At 61.9% G+C, this 13,249-nt stretch overlaps 1 protein-coding gene across 4 annotated transcripts; it reads right to left on the bottom strand.

Moving 5' to 3' along the window:
• Positions 1-197: 197 nt before the first annotated feature.
• Positions 198-12,666, bottom strand: LRP3 (LDL receptor related protein 3). Of its 4 annotated transcripts, none has more exons than XM_063111001.1 (7): positions 12,361-12,666; positions 10,422-10,469; positions 4,541-4,715; positions 3,064-3,278; positions 1,533-2,649; positions 1,128-1,260; positions 198-845 (listed from the first exon to the last, which is right to left on the bottom strand). In XM_063111001.1, the coding sequence occupies exons 1-7, from the start codon at positions 12,431-12,433 to the stop codon at positions 264-266; spliced, it is 2,343 nt and encodes a 780-aa protein (XP_062967071.1). In that variant the 5' UTR covers positions 12,434-12,666; the 3' UTR covers positions 198-263. The 4 variants fall into 4 exon arrangements, with proteins under 4 accessions (XP_062967071.1, XP_062967072.1, XP_062967074.1 ...); XM_063111002.1 differs by having other exon boundaries at positions 4,541-4,679; XM_063111003.1 differs by having other exon boundaries at positions 561-864.
• Positions 12,667-13,249: the final 583 nt, after the last annotated feature.

Here is a 13,249-nt window from a genome sequence, read left to right as displayed (position 1 = left end):
AGAGTGCTTGTGTATATTGGGACCCCACAGAGGGGCTCATCACTCCACCCTCTTCCCTGTTCACCGCCCTGCAGCCCCCACCTGCTTTGCCCACCCAGGGGTGGGGGCAAGTGAGGCAGCCAGCTGGCTGAGGGCCCAGTCCCTCCACTGGGGCTGCTTGTGGGGGCCTCTCCAAAAGAAAGGACACGGAGGCAGGGTAGAAATGACTGTGTATTCCCTGGTTACAAAGCGGGGCTGTGGCAGTCACCAGTGTGTCCGGTGGGTCAGCAGACCAGCAGGGCCTCATCATCACTGGCCTCCAACGTTGGGGAGCAGGGTGGCAGGGCGCAGACCCCCAGTGGCTCTGGCGAGTGGGCGCCTAGGTTGCTGCTGGCAGTGGGGGCCTGGGGATGGGGGGCCTGGACTGAGCAGGGCTCCCGAGGCAGGTCTGCAGGAGCTGGGCTGTCCACAAGAGTGTCCCTGCTGGCCTTTTGGTCCTTGTCCAGGGGCCTGCACTCTGGATCTCGCAGACCAGAAGGCAGGGGTGGCACTGAAGGTCCCACATCTGGTGCATGGCTGAGGACACTGGGAGGCCTGTCCCCAGCCTCCATGGGGCTGCCTATGTCTGTAAGGGGGGCTGGGAGTTCCGGGATGCCCCCTGGTGCAGGCTGGAGGAGCCCATCACCCAGCACCGTCTGTGAGGTGCGCGCGGCAGTTAGCAGTGGGATCTGGCCTCGCGGTGCCTGCGGCCGGTGAAAGAGCCGGTTCCAGAGGCGGCCGAGGCGGCGGCGGGAGGGCCCCCGGCGAGAGGCATGCCTGCGCATCTGTCGCCGCATGGCTGTGCGAAGGTTCTGTAGCACCGAGGCCTGAAGGGTGGGGCAGCGGCTGAGGGAGCAGCCAGGCCGCTCAGGGGCAGAGGTCAGCGCACCCCCAAGGGACCCGAGACCCTAAAGGACCAATTTGTCCCACCCACCTGACTGTGGCCCCCAGGTCACCCTGCCCAGACTTCCCCTCTCCTTCCTTTGACCCCTGAACCAGACCAGCCCACATGCTGTCCCACCTGGCCCCTTGGCTCCCTGTCACGGGCATTCTCTGAGGTCCGGCCAGAAGCCTGAGGCTTGTGGGGTCTCATGCCTTCTGGGGCTCACCTGGGACGCGCTGTAGACAGGAAAGTCCTCCACGGGTGGGATGAGGCCCTGTGCAATGAGCTGACCGTAGGACGGGGGTGCCTCCCTCCGCACAAACTCAGCCTCCAGGCGCGTCATCTGGGTCTCGAAGGCCCTGAAAGCGGTGGGCAGAAGGGCAGCATGGCAGGGCTGGTGGGGACCCACACAGCAAAGGACTGGAGGACCCTGCCCCTCCATGCAGACATGGTCAGATGCCCAGACCCCAGTATGTGCAAGAGCAGTCCACACATGGATGGTCCAAGCCCCAGTTTGTAAACCCACAGCTGCACAGAGAGCAAGCCTGAGGCCTATCCTCAGGGAGGTGAAGAGACCGAGGCTCCAGGCCTGCACTGCACCCCCAGGCCCCGGCCATAGTATGGCGCCCACCTGTACTCCTGCGTGCGCAGGGAGTAGAGCTTGAAGGCGCAGCCCAGGGCAATGACAAGCAGCAGGCCACACACCAGGCTGCCGATGAGGGCAGCGGTGATGACCTTGCGGGGCACCGCAGCCAGGCAGCCATGCTCGTCGCTGCCATCCTGGCAGTCCTCCTGGCCGTCACAGCGCCACGTCTCAAAGATGCACAGGTTGGTGCCACAGTGGAAAGTGCCGGGCTGGCAGGAGAAGCAGTTCTTCTCGTCGGCGCCATCAGGGCAGCTTTTCTGGTTGTTGCAGCGGTCGGCAGGCGCATAGCACAGGCCACTGCCCCCCTCGCAGGGGTACTGGTCGGGCGGGCAGGCCGGGCAGCCCTGCTCATCTCGGCCGCTGGCGCAGTGCCACCAGCCATCGCAGCGCTGTGGCTCCGAGAAGCACCCCTGGTCACCCGTGTCGCCCCCGTCCCCCTCACTGCTGCTCCCACATGGCTGCTCCCAAGGGAGGCAATAGCCCTTCACCTGGTAGGTGGCGTTGAAGCCATGGCCAGCGCTGCGGGCACGGGCATGGTAGGCCACGGTGAGGCGGCCCTGGGTGGCCTCGAGGCTCACAGGCCGGTGGTTGCTGCGGTAGGAAAGTGTCTGCAGCAGGCGGTCCCCGCGCTCGCCCAGGCCCTCGTACACCTGCACATAGTCGTCATAGCCCAGCCGCAGCTCCAGCTGCAGCAGCACGCGCCGCGGGTCCTGTGTGTCCACCAGCCACGTGCAGTGAAGGTCCGAGGGCCCGCGGGCTGCACCAAACAGGTCTGGGGAGGCGAAGGAGCCGTAGAAGCTGCCCAGCCGCCGGCCACACGCCAGGTCAGGGCAGCCGGCCTCATCGGAGCCATCACCGCAGTCCTGTGTGCCATCACAGCGCCGCTCCACCGGCAGGCAGCGCGTGGAGCGTGCCCCGCTGCATGGGAAGGTGCCCCCGGGGCACAGGCTGCCTGGGGGCTCAGAGGCGGGTGCAGAGCAGTTGCCCTCATCCGAGCCGTCCCCACACTCGTCCACAGTGTTGCACTGCCATGGTCCCGGCAGGCACTTGCCATTGTCACAGCGGAACTCGTCCGCCTGGCAGGACACCTGGCCCAGCTTCCCTGTGGGGTAAGTAGCAGGAGGCAGTCAGGGGAGAGCAGAGCCACCCTCCATCATGGGGGCCTGGAGCCAGGAGCAGGCAGGTGGCTCCCCCACCCCTGCTGGGCCTCTGCAGGGCTTGGGAAAAGGAAGCACCAAGGAGAAGGGGCCCTCGCCTCTCTGTGGCCACCTCGAATGCCAGGGTAGGCTCAGACCCTGACCTGAGCCTGGGGTAAGGGACGAGTTCCCTCCCCAGCCAAGCCTGTGGCATGGGGTCAGTGACCTCAAGAAGTTCCGAGGCATCCTGAGGCAGCAGCATGACCAGTCCCATCATGTCCTAAGATTGACAGGGCTGGTCAGGGAGAGCCTGCAGGGAGCCCAGGTGCAGGCACTGAATGCTCCCTGGTGTCCCTGCCCCACCCTGCGGCCAGTATCACCTCGAATGTAGGAGAGACGGAAGCCCTGGGCCTGGCCAGAGCTGGAGGCGTCTGAGTGGAAGAAGATCCAGACGTGGTCGCGGGCGGAGATGAAGGCGGGCGGGATGGCAGAGCCGCACAGCCGGAAGGCCTCCTGGCGGGGCGGGGCCGCTGGGCCCAGCAGGAGCCAGTCCAAGGAGCACTGGTGGGACTCCTCCACGTCAAAGTTGCGGAAGCTGCGGGGGCAGAGAGGACCGCGGCTGTGGTGGGCAGGCAGGGGCCCATGGCCAAGGACCAGCAGAGAGTGGTCAGGCTGGAGCTCACGGCAAGGATGGCCAGCCCCGCCCCCACTCGCCTCCCAAACTGCCTGACTCCTCCACTCCCAGCCACCCTGCCCCCTCCCAGGGGTCCGAGGGTGGCTCCACGAAGAATCATGACACCTGTGGACAGCATCTGTCACGTTCAGCTCCGTGGCCGCTCCCTTCCCTCCCTCCTCAGTGCACACACAGCACCTCCAGCCCAAAGTCAAAGTGTAGAGGGAGTCAGGAGCCCCATGACACTCTCCTCTGAAGGACAGAGGCCCAAGGGCCCAGACTCCTCCCACACTGGGTCTGCTGGGATAGACTCAGCACAGATCCCCAGGCCTGGGCACTGAGGGTGAGGTCGTGACCATGGGCTGGCTGAGACTGCAGCTGGGTGACAACCTGGACCCCCAGGCCCAGAGCCATGCCCTGTGGCCATGGGGAAACTGAGGCACAGAGACCAGGACAGAAGCTGCTCATGCCATCACATCCCTGTGCTTTGGAGCTGCGGAGTAACTTGAGGTGGAGAGGTCTTCTGTGCTTTGGCATTTATGAGAAATAGGGCAGATGGAAGTCACAGTAATTTCCTGTGTAGTTTGGAAATCAAAATGTCCCCGCGATTACTCCAGGCCAGGGGTTCCAGTCCCTCAGTGCCACTATCTGGTTGCTTCACCCAATTTCCCTCTGCAGGTCCCTGCAGCTTGAGCACTCAGGCCCCTACCTGGTTCCTGCCCTTGCTGAGACTGCCCCAAGCCCCATTGGGGAAACCCTGCTCTGGGCTTGGTGCCAGCCTGGCCTCAAGCCACCCCTGCTGGACAGAGAGGGCACCTCTGCCACAGCAGATCACGCCCACCAGTTCCCAGGACTCCCTTCCTGGCAGGCTGAGGTGACTGACAGCCTCCATGCCCCATGAAAAAGTCTCAGGGCACCCAGCCATGGAGGCCCTCAGAGACCCAGGGAGCTGGGCATGCTCATATGCCCACACCTGCTCACATGCACTCACATGTGCACACACATACCTACAGCTCACATATGATCACATGTCCTCTTACACATGCACATGCTCACACACGTACACACCCAAGTGTGTGCCCTCCACACCTGCTCAGACACACACACACTCACATACACAGTCACTCAACCCAGCACGTGTAGGCCCACATCTATTTCCTCTGATACCTCTAGGCCCCCCTCACCTGATGGTGATCATGTCCCCACGGTCGCCCTGGATGTACCAGCTGCAGTTGGTGCCCGGCGGGTAATTGAGGGGCCAGGCCGGGCTGTAGATGACACCACGCCGTTCTGTGTGCTGCTCCAGCTTTCCGCTGCAGGCGGCTGTCGCAAGAGGAGACTGAGAAATGCCAGCTCCACCTTTCAGTGAGAAGCAGGTTAGGGGAAAGGGGGTGTAAGCCCCCATGGCTGGAGCATAGGCTTCCCCCAGGATGAGATCAAGTCCAGCCAAGTGTGGTTATGGCCAAGGGCAAGGCTACAAACTCAAGACTTCACGGAAGAGGTATGTATGGGGAGGTCAAAGAAGACTCTCCTGAACTTAAAGCAGCTGTAGCCCCAACCCTGCAAAGTGTGCTAGAGTCTAGGTACTGTCCCCCCACCTCCAACAGGGCTGAGATCGAGCCCACCAACAACTCTCCTTGGCAACCAGCCACTCCAAGGTGCAACATCGTGGCCTCAGGGCCTCAGCTTAGTGGGGAATTCTGCACCCCCAGGCCTGTCGGCCTGCACAGGCCATCCCACTACAGTCCCCGGCTTTGCCCTCCCTGAAGCATACCAAATGCAGACCTCAGCCTTTGCTCACCCAACATGTATTTACTGAGCATCTACCATGCACCAAGCACAAATGATAGGCATGCCAAATAGGACAGGCAAAAGCCCAGCTCTGGGGAACTCCCAGGCTGGGGGTGAGAGCAGACAGACTCTACGCAGAAGCCCTGGGTGGAGTGAAGATTGAAAAACAGGCCTGAAGGGATGCAGCAATGTCCAGATGTGGCTGGAAGCACAGGCTGGGCCTCAGCATACCTTGTGTGGAATTTGGGTTTTATCCTGAATACATACAAGTGGGAAGCCTCTGGAGATAGATGTTGTAACCAGACGAGGAGACCAAGGCTCAGAGAGAGTGACTTGCCCAGGGCTGCACAGCCAGTGAGTGGCAGGGTCAGGATTCACCCCGCCCTCTGGTGGGCTCAGCCTCTCACTGCCGGTCCTGAGCCATCAATCATGTAGAATGCTGACTGTATGCCGGGTCAGGGATGAAAGCAGGGCATCACGCCAGCCTGTGCAGGTGAGGTGGCCCACCACACCCTGCCCCACGTGCCTCACTTTAACCAATCCATTATCCCACCTTCTGCTTCCCAGCTGAGCCTGCCCAGCCTGAGGCTCCAGACTGGCTGTGGCAGTGGCGAGCCTTCCCGGGACCAGGCAGTGGGCCCCTACACTTGGCCGCAGCAGCGTCATTGCCCTCTCAACCCTGCACCATGCTGGTTCATCTGATCCTCACAACCGACTGTGACAAAAGCAAGGCCCATTTTACAGATGGAGAAACCAAGGCTCAGAGTTCTGACCCTTTTGCCAAGCCCAGGGACACTGCCTCCTCAACTTCCCATGCCAGACCTGGTGCCCTGGAAGCAGCGTTCTCTCTGGCTATAAGCAAGAATCTCTGGGACCTCAAATGGTGCAGCTGCAGAAAGAGGGAAAGCCCTCTGGCCACCTCCCATGCTCTTAGGACAAGGACACAATTCATTGCTGTGGCCCCAGCTGCTTCCCTGCCCACCCCTTCTGCCTCATACCTCCCAGAACCCCCTTGGTCCCACACCTCCCAGAGCCCCTTGCTTGGGAGGGAGACTTTGCTGTTGCTGGTCCCTGGCAGGAGCTCTCCCCACCCTCTTGACCCGTGCGCTGACTCCCACTCAGCATCAGTCAGCTCTCAGCTCTGTGTCCCTTCTTGGGGAATCCCTCCCCAGGCTACACCAGCAGAGCTCGGGCCGTCTACCCGTCCACTCTCCCCAGCTTCTGCAATTTCCATTTTGTTCCTGGGATTGCCTGATGAAAGTCTCCCACAAGAAGGCAGGGGCCGTAACGGCTCTGGCCCAACACCATGTCCCCAGGATCCTACACGGTGCCCAACACACAGTAGGTGCTCAATAAATGTGGATCACTGAGAGTACTGGTCAGTCCAAGTACCTGCTGAGCACCTAGAAGCATGAGTGGCAGGTGGAACCCCTTCCAATGGGGACTGCCATGACCATAGAGGTCCAGGTGACCTGACACAGTGTCTAACGAGGAGTCGGTAACCCCCACCGACAACTTACGAGAGCATCAAAGGACTAGAGCAGAAACACCTTCTCTTGGCCCTAAAGCACAGCTGGCCACTATGGGGTCACCATCGGAGCCTCAACAATCCCGGGTCAGCGAGGTACAAGACAGCACCTCACCACCTGGTACTCACACGTGGCCCCGGGAGGCAGCCTCCCTGAGCCTCAGTTTTCTCACCTGGAAAATGGGAGCGATGCACTCTGCTCCCAGCCACGGAGGGTAAGGAGGAAACAAATGGAGTGGGGTCTCAGGGGTACACCCAAACATACAAAGTGCCCCAGCCACAGTCGGGTTCCCTCTGACAGGTGAGGCCACCAGCCATGTGGACCTCACAGAGACCTTGGGTGCTAACCTGGGATACCTGGGAGGTGTTGGTTTACAAAACCCAGAAGAGGCATCTCTCCCAGAGGGTGCTGGGCGGGAGGTTCCTGGATAGGGAGGGCCCAGCAAGGCTGGGGGCGCATCTTGCTCCCACATTGAGTCTCTAAAGCACATGTTAAGCTGAAGCATCAGGCCTCTGAGTCATCCAAGGGTGGGAACCATGCCTTGTTCACCTGTACCCTCAGCCCCGAAGACAGGGCCTGGGGAAGGGCAGGCCCCAGTCTCTCCCTACTCCGGCCCCAGAGGTCTTCCCAAGGGGACGCAGATAGGCCTGCCTGTTGTGTCTGGGCACTTGGAGGCCAAGTGTCTCACCTACACTGGTCAAGGGAGACCCAGACCCTCATGCCAGGTGTCACCTGCTACCTTTCTGTCTTCCGCCCACCCTGGCCAGAATACTTCTCCCTCCTAGGCCTAAGTCTGGCCATTTTTTAGGCATTGGGAGGCCCCTGACTGGACAACTACCAGCCCAGATCTGCCTCTCAACAGAGCCCCGACAACACATCCCCACAAAGAGCCTCACCCCAGAGGGCCCCCCAGGGCTACCCCAAAAATTCCCACATGAGGGGAAACAACAGCAGTCGGTTAACTGTTTTCTCCAAAGGGGGCCACAGAGACCATGGTTTCTGCAGCCATGAGCCCGCCATCAGGCAAGAAAGTGTGTATGGAGCAGGAGGGGGACTGGGGTCTGTGCAGGGCACTGGCAGCTCCCATCAGGGGCTCTTGACTGGACACTGCTTGGCCGTGGGTCTGGAGGGTGCCACTAGCTCAGACAGCCAGCCTCCAGCTCTCTCTGTGACAGCAGGCCTCTCCTCAGTATACCACCCAGTGCCTAGGCACAGATGGGGAAAGAGCTTCATGAATCCAGTCCTAGGGCCCACACTGCCAGCCACACTGTTCTGCCCTGGCCCTCAGCTTATCCATCCATAAAATGGAGTCAGTGGGCATTGCTGGTCTCCGAGGGATGGTTGGGAAATTTGAGCAAAGCAGTAGTCTCTAGCCAGACATTCAGGTGACATGGGAGTGGGGGGTATACCAATGGGGCAGGGGGATCTCTAGGAATTCCCCGTGGGAGGTAAGGGTTATGATAGGGTAAGAGTGGGCAGGCAGTGAGGAAACATGGGAGGACTGTGTGTTTGGGGAGATACTGACAAAGAGAGAGGGTTTGGGGGGGCTGTTTAGGGGCAGTCAGAGAGGTCTGTCTGGGCTTTATTTGAAGGTGGCCTGCCTTCACTCTGGCAGAAGATTCCCTTGGTCCTTGGGGCCAAGGTGGCCTCCTCAAGTGGGCGAGGGATGACTGGGCACTTTTAGGCCAGCATCCTTCTTTCCTTGTCCCAAGAGTCATCAAGTACTCCTGAGAGGACATAAGCAAAGCCTTATGAAGCACAACTTGTGGGTCCAATTTCCAGAGGCGATCGATGCTCTGGACAACTGGCCCGGTGTAACCCGACCACCGGGAGCTGGGAACCCCTCCCCGGCACTTGGGGAAGTTGCCAAGTGAATGGAGAACATGAAGACCCTGCCCAGGTTTACCCCCTGGGGCCACAGCGGCCATGTGGCGGAGCCCAGAGATGTGCGGGATGGGGGATGCAGGAGGTGGGTCACCTGACCCAGTCAGTGACTGACACACCTGGTGCAGGACCAGGGCTTAGGAGTAAAACACCTGTGAGGTTCCCAGCAGTAATGGAGTTGTGGTGGGGGGGGGCACCTTGGGCAGCCAGCAGCTGATCAGCAGCGCTAGAGGAGTCAGAGCTGGACTCCAGGAGAGCTAGGGCCTCAGTCTACCACTTATGGCCACACATGCTCTGCATGCCGAGGGCACCAAGCACAGACACCTTGGTGTGAACGGCAGCCCCTGGAGTTGGGCAACCCCGCTGGGGCCTGAAGTCTTGACAGCTAAGGACAACTAAACATGAAGACCTGAGCAGGTGTGTTTCTCTCTCTAGCTCTACGAGTGTACCTTGTCCCTGGAGCATCACTTTGCTAAACTTGGAGTACATGCATGTGACAGATATGTTTGAGGTGACATGCCCACCCACCACACCAGCAGGAGGGCTGGCCTGGGGCTCACATTTGTAAGACGTGACAGCCCCATGCTCCCTTGCCCCCCTCCCCAACTATGGCCACAGACACCTGACCCAGGCTGGGCCAGTCAGTCTTTTCCTGAAAGTTAGGATAGGAGACTGGGGGGCCAGGATGCCAGGCAGGACTGGGGCTAAGTCAGCAGAGGAAGGCCAGGCTGCAGAGAGTATGGAGCCAGGTACAGAGAGAATTGGCAGGGACACAGAGGCCAAGATGGGCTGGTGAGAGTAACTTCTGTAGACCCTAGCCTGTCAGCAGCCAGCCGGGGCCCCTCTTCCTGAGAGCTCTGGCTCCTAACACCTGAGCCAGCCTTGTGGGTTTCTGCAGCAAGCAGGGCCCTGAGCAGAACTAGGAATCCCAGGTACCTCTTGCCCCACCATGCAGCACAACAGACAACAAAGTCAGACGTCCTCCAGACTGCAGACTGCACATTCTCCCTGGCTACACCTTGAGCTACACCTTGACCTAATGTTTTTATGTCGATACTTGTGTTTGTTTTAATACCTTTTTAAGGTTTGCAGAAGATGGCGGTATATAGGCTGAATTAGTAAGAGGTTTACTGGGGTTTATCGATTACAGAAAAAGAGGCCCTTCTCAGAATTCTCCTGGTGGCACCGAGGGCCACAGGGGCCTGGACTTATCCATTCGCCAACCCCTGGCAGCCCCTTCAGCAATGGAGGACGGAGGGACTGGGCCGCTCCTCCTACTCCTGAGTCTTTGCTGTGCTCAGCACTAGGCCAGAGCCCCAAGATGGCCAGCGGATGGACGGACCCACACGGACAGGCAGGAGGCAGGGCGGTGCTGACCGTGTTTCCTTCGAGTCTGTGTACTGTTGGCCAACGGTGTTTTGGACGATAGTGTTCAGCTGTCTCCCGAAGTCATCTTGTCCCATACTCACCCTTCATGTGCAGCCCAGCCGATCTACGGCTGTGCCCCACCCTCCTTCCTGTCTAACTCTCACCTATCAAGCCAGGACTTCCCCTGCCTGCAGCATCCCAGGACCAGGTCCAGGTCCAGGCAACTGGAGATCACCCCTAGAGCCCAAGGTTTGAGGTAGATCCTATTATTTCACCCATTTTACAAAAGAAGAAACTGAGGCTCAAAGAAGTTTAAGCTTGCCCAAGGCCAAATAGCTCCTCTGTGATACAGAAAAGATGCACAGGGACCAGTCTTCAGACAAGAGGCCAGGTGGCCTCAGGGTGGAGCCAGGACCCAGAAGGCCTGTCCTCAGAGGTCACTAACCGAGAAGTGCCAGAAGGATGGGAGGAAGGAGAGAAGTGGCTTGCTTACCTAAGGCGGGAACTGCGCTGCTGAGCCTCCCCGTGAGAAAGATGTTCACTGTGGAGACAAAAACAAGGGTCAGTGGGGGTGATGGCTCTTGGGGTCCCAGGCGCCTTGCTGGGGAACAGGACAACACAGCTGAACTCAAAGTTGGACCCTTCATCTTACAGGCCAAGAGCACCACCCTAGAGACCCTGCCTCCCACCCCTGGTCCTGCTGAGATGGGCAGAGGTGAGGACCCCAGAAAGTCTAAGGACCACCCCGGCATGCCCACAGTTGAGAGAGCAGCATGAAAGCCTGGCTGCATCACACCATGTCACATAGCTTCTGCCACTCCCCATGCCTGGAAAGTCTGTTCCCTGTCAGGCTTGCATCCACCCATCAGAAAGGGGCCCTGGCTCAGCCCAGGTGGGGGCCCTGACTGTCAAGAGAGCTTCTACCACTCCCTCAGGGGGGCTTTGCTGCCACCTGGTCCACCCAGCAGCAAGGGAGGGAGGGGAAGCAGTTCTGATTATCCCCATTGTACAGGGAGATACAGCCAGCCAGGTGATGGTACCACCCACCTCACTGTGCCATGTTGACCTTGAGAAGGGAGGCAATGAACTCTTCTGCTGCCCCCTCCAGTACCCACCTCCATGGGGTCTGTCCTCTGCTTTCACTACTGCTCTGCCTCAAGGGTTATGGGCCCAGAAGGAGGATATGGGTAGAGTGGGAGGGCAAACCACACTTCCTGGGGTTTAGGATACCCCTCCCCCACACCAAGGATGCTAAAGGAAGCAGGGAGCATCTCTGGAGGGTCAGCTCCCACCTGGGGGGTAAGCAGGGGCAGCTTCCCCACCCCCAAGACACCAGGCTTTGCTGGGCAGAGCCATGCCACATCTCCTAAGCAGGGAGGGCTGGGGGAAGCCTAGGACCCCCCTGCCCTGCTCACCAGGAAAGGCCAGCACCCAGCAGCTCAGAGCCCAGAGCACATGACCACCCCCCAGCCCGGGGGTGGGAGCCCTAGGAGTTACATTCCACCGGTTACTGAGACCAGATCGCACAGCTGTGGCCTTCCCCCAGACTTGGAGCTCCCTGATTCGTGGGGGGCAGAGGAGGCTACAGCTTTTTTACTTTGTCATTTCAGTGGCTTCAGCAAACCTGTCAGACTACAGATCCCTCATGGTGACATCACAGGGTGTCCCCTAATAACCCCTCGCTCTTCTAATGGCCTCCCTCCTTCATCATGGTAAATAAAGGAGCCATGTGGGCGGAGGATTTAACTCCTTCCTTCCTCTTCCCCACGCAGGGCTCTGGAAAGGTGGACAGAAAAACTCCCGGGCAGGGCCGGAGCCCCTCCCGCCCAGGTGCCAGCCTGGATAGGTCTCTCGGCCCTCCCCAAACACACCACCCCGGGCCGAACAGGCCTGCCTCGCTGGGTCTGGGACGACACAAAGGGAAAGCAGGAGTCATTCTTGCCGCCGCCTCCTCCCCAGGCATCCTCCTCTGTTCGGCATCCTCGGTCCCGTCCGCAGCTAACACCCGCCCCCACCCCAACTCTGGGCAGGAAACAGTTCCATCTTCAGGGGACAGCCGGCCTGGCCTTTGTCCGCAGCTCCGGAGGCTCCATCGCCTCCAGACTAAGCGCGGGCCGGCCGGGCAGAAAGCCGCTGCCTGCCACCCCCAGCCGCCTGCAGGAACGGGTCGCCGGCGCGCCGCTCACCCCGGGCTCGGAGGCGCTATTCCGAGCCGGGCGAGAGCCGGGGCTCCGCGGCCAGAGTCTCCCTCCCAGGCCTAAGACCCCAGCAGGCCGGGGTGCTGGGGAGCCCGCCCTCTGTGCGGCCCCGGCGCGGGAGCGATGGCGGTGCGGGCTCCGGGAAGCGCTGGCCACACGGGGGACGAGCGGGGCGCGGCGCGGGGCTGCGAGGCGGGGGACCCGGACCCGGCCCGGCCCGCGCGGCCCACTCACCCAAGCAGACGACGGCGAGCTGCGCCCGGGCGCCCGGCGCCCCCTCCGGCCCCGCGGCCGCCCGCTTCTCCATACCGGGGCCGGCCGCCCGCGGGCGCCGCCTCCTGCTCCCCGGCTCGGGCTCGGGCTGGCGCGGCGGCTGCGGCCCGGGTGCGGGCGGCGGCTCCGGCGGCGTCTCTGTGCGGCGGCGGTGCAGGCCCGCAGCAGGCGCGGGGCCACATCGGCTGCGGCGTCACGGGCCTCGCGGGGGCTCAGCGGCGGCAGCTAGGGAGGACCCCCACCCGCCGCTGCCCCCGCGCCCCGGGCGCCCCGCCGCGGCCGGCCTGCGCCCGGGGGCCCCCGGTGCGCCCATGCCCCGCGTCGCGCAGCCCGCCGGGCCCCGGCGCCCCCGGGCCGCCCCGCGCTGCGCCCAGCCCGTCCGGCCGAGTGCCGCCCGTAGTGCGTCCGTGGGTCTGTCCGTCCTCCCGCCGGGCCCCTCGCCCGCGCCCGAGCCTGGAGGCCGCGCCGCGCCAGCCACGTGACGCGCCCGCCGAGCCGCAGTGGCGCTGTCAGGGCGGGCGGAGGCGGCTGGGGCGGGCCGGGGGGCGCACGCCCTGCCTCGGGGTGCTGGACAGCTCCGTGCACGCGGCCCCGGCCCCGGCCCAGTCCCGCGCCCTCTGGCCCTCGAGCCTGGCGCTCAAGGCGGGCACTGAGCCTGGGGTCCCAGTCAGCGCTCTCCTGGCCTGCTCCCGGGCCCACGAACTGGTCCCTCCCCGAACCGGCTGCGCTAGGGAGGGGAGAAGGGAGGACTGGCAGAAGGTGGCAGAGAAAGGGCTGTTTAGGGGACCTGGGGGCAGAACAAAGCACAGTGGCGCAGGGCTAAGTCCTGTCTTTCTTTCAAGGTGTCCCT

The sequence above is a fragment of the Cynocephalus volans genome, chromosome 10 (assembly GCF_027409185.1).
Source record: "Cynocephalus volans isolate mCynVol1 chromosome 10, mCynVol1.pri, whole genome shotgun sequence".
Classification (NCBI taxonomy): domain Eukaryota; kingdom Metazoa; phylum Chordata; class Mammalia; order Dermoptera; family Cynocephalidae; genus Cynocephalus; species Cynocephalus volans.
This window is presented reverse-complemented; position numbering and strand designations above follow the sequence as displayed.